The sequence below is a fragment of the Nicotiana sylvestris genome, chromosome 3 (assembly GCF_000393655.2).
Source record: "Nicotiana sylvestris chromosome 3, ASM39365v2, whole genome shotgun sequence".
Classification (NCBI taxonomy): Eukaryota; Viridiplantae; Streptophyta; class Magnoliopsida; order Solanales; family Solanaceae; genus Nicotiana; species Nicotiana sylvestris.
In genome coordinates this window covers 184546901-184556030 of record NC_091059.1, presented here as the reverse complement: position 1 = coordinate 184556030, position 9130 = coordinate 184546901, and the positions used below count along the sequence as shown (strand labels likewise).

At 36.6% G+C, this 9130-nt stretch overlaps 1 protein-coding gene across 1 annotated transcript; it reads right to left on the bottom strand.

The window, feature by feature from the left end:
• Positions 1-212: 212 nt before the first annotated feature.
• LOC104220586 (exocyst complex component EXO84B) lies at positions 213-8352 on the bottom strand. The gene is made up of 7 exons (XM_009771482.2): positions 7965-8352; positions 4418-4515; positions 3155-4208; positions 1886-2401; positions 1137-1325; positions 908-1044; positions 213-617 (listed from the first exon to the last, which is right to left on the bottom strand). The coding sequence occupies exons 1-7, from the start codon at positions 8130-8132 to the stop codon at positions 455-457; spliced, it is 2325 nt and encodes a 774-aa protein (XP_009769784.1). The 5' UTR covers positions 8133-8352; the 3' UTR covers positions 213-454.
• Positions 8353-9130: the final 778 nt, after the last annotated feature.

Genomic DNA, 9130 nt, shown 5'->3' with positions numbered 1-9130 from the left:
GATACGCATGCATTAGCATAATTGACCAAACTTCATTATAACTGGACAGTTTCTCCCTGTGATATTTGCATCAAGGCTTAAGCTGGATAGGAAAGGAATCTCAGAAAAACGAAGAGAACTTTACAGATCGACAATTTTGGGAGCTGTTCACAGGGGTTCGATCGCCGGGTAGCATCATATTACCAATTTCTTTTAGGACTGTAAACGACATATAAAAGAGACAAAGAGCCTTTGGATTCATGATCAAATAATAAAATCAGCATATACAAATTCCAAATGCTTGCCTGATGAACACTACAAAGAATTTCCTAAACTCACTACCATCCAGCACAATCTACAAATTTGTCAAGGAAAAAAAAAGGAAGACAAGAGAAGCTTTCTATCAATACGCTTGCTAACCAAGCCAAAATCAATCATTCATCACATATTTTACAACGGTAGAACTAATTATACATCAATAACTCCCGTGAGATCTGACAGAAGACATAGATTGAGCTGAGACAGAGGCAGTTGGACTGTTCAGATCCCTTTCCCCATTAGCAACTTTGGGCTTTCCGCTCAGCCTCTCTATCGCATCTTGAGCAATTTCAGTGAACCAATCATCGTCAGGGAGAACACTGCCAGCAATATCCACGGTTAAGTTAAGGCATAAATATATAATTTGGATATACAGACTATATAGGATTTTGCTCTGTAAGTCATAACATAAGTTGAAGCGGCTGCCCCCTAAATGCAGAGTTTTATACCGTAAATCAAACATAGTAGTATTAATCTACACTTCTACAGAGCATAAGGGGTTATTTCTTCTTATGTACCAAATGAAGTGATCCCTAATGCATCGCAAAAATACTCAGAATCAGATAAATGGCAAAAGGATGAAATTCCGTTAAGTGAGGGGAATTTATACCTATATGGATCCATCCCAGTTGAAGCAAAGGCTGACATTGCTTTAGAGATTATGTCATTGACGACCCGAAGCAAATTTCTAGATAAGTAGCGTCCTTGCGAAGCAAAGCATGTGACAAATTTCATATCCAAATAGAACTACAAAAAGTTCAATGGTAAACATGAAGTGTTACAAAACGTATTGGCAGTGGGGAGCAAAACAAGATAAGTGGATACCAGTAATTACAAACCTGCTGAAGACCAAGATGACCCAATGGCCTTGGTCCTTCCTCTATATCATCCCAAAAGCTCTGATCTTGTGAAAGCCACAAGATGACAGTTTCTGTAAGCCTCATCAACAACAATATTGCAAATCTTTCCCTTCCTACAAACATATCAGCAGCTATGGCAGCCATTCTGTTTAGTTTGACATAAAGTTCCTGGCAGAATCACAAATAACCACAGATTATCAACCATAAACAGTTGCTCATGTATAGACAGGAACTCCCACTAAAACCTCGAGATGTGGATATTTAAGTTGGAATCTAATATACAAAAAGACGAATAGGCACTAGGAAAAGGGAGTGCTCTTATCACGATTAGTCGATTACAACTTAGATTACTATATTGTTAACGATAAGTAACCAGAAAAAGAGATCTCAGCTGTTACACTGTTTGCTTAGTGTTTTTTCCTTTTAAATTAAAAAAAAAAAACACTAAGCAAAGAGTGTAAGAGCTGAGATCTCATTTTCTGGTTGCTTAGTGTTGATAATGAAGTATCAAAAAAATTGAAGATCTAAGCTCTTAAAATTGTTTTCTTAGTGTTAATGATTAATAAATGCTCATGTTTGGTAAGAAGCAGGTGCAAACTCCAAGCTGCAGTAATTAATTAACACACAATAAAGACATCAGTTTTTCAGCAGACCTTGTAGCTGAACAACCCTAATTATTCGAAGTGGCATGTAATTACATAAGAAAACTCAGGAAGAGGAAACTGCACCTGGAATATTAGAGAAGGGAACCATTCTATCTCGTCAGCGTTCCCCTCCATGTTTATATACATTTCGGCAGAGAGATGGCTGTCCCCTTCCTCTGTGAAAATAAGATCCAGAGCATGCTGCTGACAAAAGCTATCCTTTAACCGGTCAACTGAATTCACAAGACGCTTTTTCCATTCCCTTTGCTCGGGGTGACGGCTTTGCCTATCTGAAGCTCTTCTTTGAAGATCATCCTTGTAATTAGCCTGATTCAAGGGAGCAAGCTTCATAGCTGCACGTGGCAATAGTTCGTCTGCCAATAAAGATGCATTTGCAAGCAAAGCAATTTGCTGAGCTTCAGTCTCGGCCATGCGAACAATTTTATTTCCTGAACCTTCAAAGCTGGTCTCGTCCTCTATGGAGCCAGGTAATGCTCTTATAAGTGTGTTCACGTAAGAATTAAACACCTGAAATAGACCTTCCAAAGCTTTCCCTCCCAACTGCATACTTAGCAATGGTCCCACATCCTCAAAGAAATCCTAGATAAGCAGCAGGAGTAGCAAAATGAATAAAGTAAAAGACATCAGGACCATTGGCAACAACATCATACACAAAATGATTTCTTAAGCACATTGAGCACCAGCCATGCTATGAATAGAAACAAATTTGATACTAGATTGACACTAAATCTATTGTAACAAATCAAGATAACACTATAAAAGTAACACTTTGATATAAGAGAAAGAGTAAGATCTTGCAAATAATCTATGTTGAATATCCACAGCCAAGAACCAGTAACAAAGTTGAGAAAGGGAATGCAGGGCATCAACATTACAGATTGGCATAAACAAGGTTTAAGTAATTTGGATCTATATTCTAGGGATGATAAGGCGAGAAACGTGCTCTTTTGATGTTCCATAAAGGTCGGTCTGTATAAAATATTTTCAGATCTCACAACTAAAAAGATGTTGATCACAGTTTCATGTTGCAGTGATGTCATTTCATGATCATATCAAGGAAATCAGATTTCCTGCTTCTACCGATGCAAGTGCGCTCAAAAAATGCAAATTACCAGATAAATAGAGTAGAAGATAAAGATTGTTTTCCGAAAAGCCGAATGAGACTTTTAGTAAGACATACTTAAGCACACTGTGGAGGATTAAAGGGCAATTCTGCTAGCAGGGAAAGCACCTAAGGCAAGCTGCTGTGTCTATGACCAAATAGCAGGTGTTCATGAGGAAATATTATTATATTTAGCTTTATCAGGTCATCAGTTCTGTTAATAGCATTACCTGAACCATCAAATTGAAACGATGAGCACTACTTGAAAGTTTATGCTGATATGCCCCTGTAGAGCCAAGAACAGCACCGGCTGGCCTACCGGATGTGCGTGTAACAGATGGTGGATACGTGAGTTCCCAATCATCAGCAGCTGCCAAAGCAGCAGTGCTTTCTTCAATTCGTTTCAAGTTGGCATCTAGCGCTTGCTCAACACTAGGTCTAAAAAGCTTCAGAAGCACAGGGCAAAGTGCAAGCCCACGAGCTTCCAATAAAGAACAGTGTCCTAAAGCTATTTGAACACATTCTGCAGCAGCTCGTAAGCCACCAGCAGCTGCAGATGAAGTTAATGCATGCCTTTTGACCAAAAGTGCAAATGCCTCTGTCTGCTTAGTAGCCCACATCACTAGCTCGGATGTATAAGCTGGCTCTTTACCAAAAATAGCCAATGAATCAGTCGCTGCTTGAGCAATGGCAGAGAATACCAGCTGTGAAAGGGCGGCAGTATAAGCTCCTCCATAAGAGGTGCTAGATGGACGGAGATTTTTCATGTTGAACTGGTATTTCTGGTAATGAGCATTAAGGAGTAAACTATGAGCACGGGGGCCATCCCCAAGCTTTTTAAGAGCTGAAATAGCAGCACGAAGCTCGGCACCACGAGTAGAAGGTTGGCAAGCAATTTCAGCGAGCTGATCAGCTAGCTTTTGCCTACGTTCAGCAATGGCAGTTTGTAGTGAAAAAAGCACAGCATGACCCAATGTCTTCTTCTCTTTTGCTTCAGACGCAATGCGTTCTCCTTCATCAAGACTCGACAATGCTTCATCTACTCTCCTTTCAGCTAACAGAACATCTAGGAGATCAGGAAACTCCGCTAGCCACTTCTCTAGGTCCGTAGGCTCCCTGACTTCATCATTAGAAGAGCCATTGGAGGCAGACTCAGGAGCATCATCAGACAAAGAATCAATATGAACCCCCTCAGCTAGACCATGAATTAAAGTTGCCTGAGTAGATAGCAAGTTTTTCATGGATGAAAGCTCACCCTCCAAATCTGATATCTCTTTTGATGTGCTGCAAGTAATATAGACAAAGAAGTACAAAGCAAGTAAGCATTGATGAAACACAGAAGTCAAGGTTGCCTCAGACTACAGATAAAGAATATGAAACAGTTGAAAAGTCAGTAGCAGGTCAGAATTTCATGCCCAATGGGAGACTTCTGTTGATTCATAGGTATTTCAGTTTGGGTGAAGGGTCCTATAGCAGCTACATCAAGGACTCACCGAATGAAAGCTGTATAGTTGGCATACACACTTTTGCGCATTTCCTCAGCAGAAGCCCTTTTCAGATCCAATAGATACGAGCACAACTGCCTTATTTCCTGCAAATACATGGACATTTCTATCAACACCTCACCATAGTCATTGCACAAAAGAATTTAAACACCAAGGATAAAATTATGGACACCCAAATATGACTTTGCAGTTAAAACCATTTTCATATCATAGATGAATTTAGTCAAATGAGCTGAATCCCCTCCCAAATCTAAAAGATTCTGAGAATTAGTGTTTTTCCCTATTACTCAAAAGCATTCCTTCCTCCATACCATGACTGCGAAAGCAACAGAACAATCAAAGCACGCAAGCTGGCTCAGACACCACGGTTATGTAAAAAAAAAAAAAAGAACAATCAAAATCTGGTGGAGGGAAAGTAGCTGCTGGAAGTAGTTATCATCCTTATCATTCACCCATTTCCAGTTTTATGGCCATGTTCGACTTGTCAACATTGCAACTACCTGTAGTCCCAACTCGCAGGAGATGTTATGGTTGGTCAAAACAAAAGATGAAAAGTTTCAAACTGTATTATGAAGTTGACTCAGACGATTTATAAGTCTTTGTGGCAGGAACAAACTTCAGGGCATACACCAAAACAAGTGTGGTACTCATTAAGAGGTGCCAAAGAGAATTATGATACCAGAAAGGAGTACAATAGCTAGCTGCAACATCGTTACTACTTTAAAATATGAAGCTGACTCAACAGCTATTCATGTCTTGTGACATGATGAAAATTCAGAGCGTCTTTCAAGAGAAAGTGACACTCATGAAAAGGTGCTAATGAAAATTATGTAGTAGCAAGGAGTATAGTAACATGTGGCATTGCCTCCTCTAAACAGAATAGGTTATAGGTAGAAGCAAGGGGAAACAGGTCGAGAAAGAAGTAGAATTTGAGCATTTTCTGTGCCTCTTTTGTAAACTGATAGCATTAGTAACAAGCTATTCTGTAAAATAGAGGCAATAATAACCTTTAGGAGTCATTTGGTAGGGTGTATAAGAATAGTGCTGAATAAGGTGTATTAGTAATGCATGGGTTAGTATGCAAGCATTAGTTATGCAGAGATTATTTCTTATCCACTATTTGGTGCGGTGTATTAAAAATTAAAATACATTGCATAATTTTTAGTTGTTTTCTTGTTTACAAAAATGCCCTCCATATTCTTTAGCTTTAAGGGAATTTAAAGACAATTTTGTCTTTAACCATGCTAATGCATGCATTAATAGCTTTGGTATTGCTAATACTATGGTTTGCTATGTATTAATAATACATAGGATAGTACCAAATAGGTTGTATAACTAATACTTGCATTAGTAATACATAGGTTGAAAAATTGTACCAAACAAGGATTAGTAAGCTAATGCATGCATTATTTTCTCTAATGCATTATCGACCGACCCCTTAGTGTAACTGCTTGTGTCTGCTTTTCGATGAATAATAGAGAATGTTTTGGCTCACGGACTGTTAATTTATAATCGAATAGCTTTGGATGAGTCATCCTCGCCCAGGATAAGTCATCGGGTAAGACATCTTCGGATAATTCTTTTAATTCTAATTTATATTTTCTTATTTTTGTTGATTTGTTAATATTAAAAACTAAAACCTCAAAGCAATATAGAACGTATAATACTTTCTTTTGTTAGTATTATAGATATCATAAAACCAGCACTAAGAGAGTGTCGTGGTTACTATAAAATGTACAATACTATTAAGATGCTAATATAGTCTTAGACTTCATATACTCCTTCATACATAGAGGAGACAAGCTAGTTATATTTTTCATATTATCAGTACCCTCTTGGTGCTGCGGTTCTGTGAACAAAATTAGTTTTGTTAAAAAAACATACAACAATATTCTTAGTTTGTTTAAGCACATAAACATTTGGTTAAATAAAAGGGTCTATAATTCGGTAATTAAAATTTACGGGTTATCATTCTTCTTAAAAAAAAAAATTTTTAAAAGAATGAATCAGTCTTTCTAAATTCTAGTTCTGTAAGACTCTCATCCCCTGGCTATTAATACAACCTCCTCTGGTACTAAACAATTAAATAGTCCATTATGTAGGGATAAAAGGGGTTATGGGCAGTGTTGTTAAAAACTCGTTTGAGGCGCACTTAAGCCCTAAAGCTCAGCTAAAGCAAAGTTGTGCGCTAAGCCTCGCTTAAGTAGAACTTTAGCGCAGGAGCTAAGGTGTTAAGGGGTGTGCTGCATCAGACAAGGGCTATGTGTTTAAGATGGCAGTATTAGATAATATAGTTGGTAAACTGATATATTAATTGTTAAAAAAAATTAAAATGAAATTTTCGGGAGTAGGAATAAGAAATTGAAATTTAGTACAAAAACTTGCTTTGGAAAACATAAAACTATTTCCTTTCATCAAAATTGGAAGTTCAAAATGGCTTTTAACTTGATTGGTATGATTCTTAGTTCAAATATTTTGCTTTATTATAGTTACTTTTTGCTTTATTATAGTTACTTCAGTCTTTAATCCAAATAATTGTTGTTTGTGTTTGTAATTATTTTTGTTGCATTACATAGTTAGTTTTTCTTCATTAGCGCTTTTTCGTTAAAGCCAATTCTTTAATTATGCTTTGCCCTTAAAGCCGCAACAAACTTTGGCGCTATTTTGCATTTTCCGCTGTCAACTACTCTAGTTTTGAGATGACTCGTCCTTGCATACATTTTTGCCTCCAATGACAGGATAATGGGTCAGTTATCCGATACCTCCTCATTCAGCATCATTCTCCACCCAATTATGCACTGGGGGGATTACATTTTACACATGTAAAGCTGTATGTTGAAACAATTCCTCCCCTCCTCCTCTCAAAATGCAATGATGTCTAAGACAAGAAAAGAGATACATGAAAATCGAAAATGCCTCGATAGTCTCTGTCTCTCTTTAACTCTTCAAACAACTTATAGAGACTCAGAAAAAGCCTCATTTTTCATCAAATTATGGAGCTTCAAGGAAAGAAGAAATCCTCAACTGTTAAGTGTTAACAAAAATTTCCATTTCACCACATTTCGTACAACAAGTCTAGTAAACAATTACAGTAATTTAGTAGGCAGGCTGAAATTGGCAATCATCAATAGCATTATTGTAAATAACTGAGAATATTGAGATGAAATCTCCGAATTAAATCGAGCGGATATCCAAATCAAGATATTGCAAAGAACGTCAATATGTAGTTAAGTTGAATAAAAAAGAAGTACACGTATGAAAAGTAAATTAGATTGAGAAATTTTCAAGCTTGAGCTACATAATTGCATCATTTTACATCATATACAAATGTATCTAAGTGATGCAGCTAAAGAGCGTGCAACATAATAAATATGAGATATTTATTAATTTAATCCTGTGGCCTATGGTAAATTCCGATCGAATAAAATAATGAAACTCAACATTTTAGATGAATCACACGTGAATAAGTTTACTTAAGCAAATTCAACAGTCAATTATTATCAAAGAAAAGAAGTAGGGAATTGAGGAATTGGACCTTCTCGTTGAGAGAATGACATTTGGACTGAACAAAGGCATCAGCATCGAAATTATCCGATTTGAAGACGTTGAGATTTTCTTCGAGCTTGGTGCCGCTTTCTTTGTTGATTCCTTTAGACGGAGTGACCGCGTGTGCTCTTGACCGAGAGGATTTCACGGAAGCCATGACTACTGAATCAAAGAAAATTGAATGGGCGAATGTTTAGGGTTGAATATAGGAAAATCAAAAGGCTATAGATCTAATCGACTTGCTATTGCTGCCATGGATTATGATTGACGAAACAAAAGGAGATTAGTTGGTTGCCGAAATGTAGAAAGAGAAAAAGAGGGCTGAGTTTGTTCGTTTGTTTGATAGCGTTGGGTTTTGGTTCGCTAATCGCCAGCCTACCCACGCCACCGAATTTTCTCTTTCTTAGCTAACGTTTACTGCCCCGTTGCCTCCGTGTGCTGTTTGTTTAACTTTCCTTACGCGGTCCATAACTTTTAATCCGTCCGTTCCCGTTTATGTGATCATTTAATCGCTAAATTTAGAAACAATTTAGTTTAAACTTATAATTCTATTTTAATAAGAAATTTTTATAATCACGTAAATATTGTGACATTCTTTTTGACTTGTTTAGGACCACAACAACAAATATCTAGTATAATCCCACAAGTGAAGTCTGGGGAGGGTAAGAACAAATTTCAAAAGTATTTATTTGTTTAGGACCACAAATTCCAAAAAAAATCATTTTTTTCTTAAACTCCGTACCCAGTCAAATAGATTCACGTAAATTAAAATTGAGGGAGTAGCTTTTACAACTCACTCACTATTCCATTTTAAATTGTTCTAAAATATTTGACATTTTCACCATATACGTACAATTTTGTGAAATTTTAGATTAGCATGATTTAGATATTAAATTTTAATATGATATTTTTGTGTCAAATTAATTTTTAATTATTATTTAATATTTTACGGCACATTAGTGTTCCCATAAAAAAACGTGGTATCTATCACGAAGCATCACACTTTAAAAGTGAAAAATATTACTAAATTTTTGAAGAAAAAATTATAAGCGTGCCAACATAAGTAATGAATAATACAAAAATGTACAAAGTAACATGAGACTCTAATGAGCTACAATGTCCTAGAAATACAAATCTTATAAAGGCAATATCATG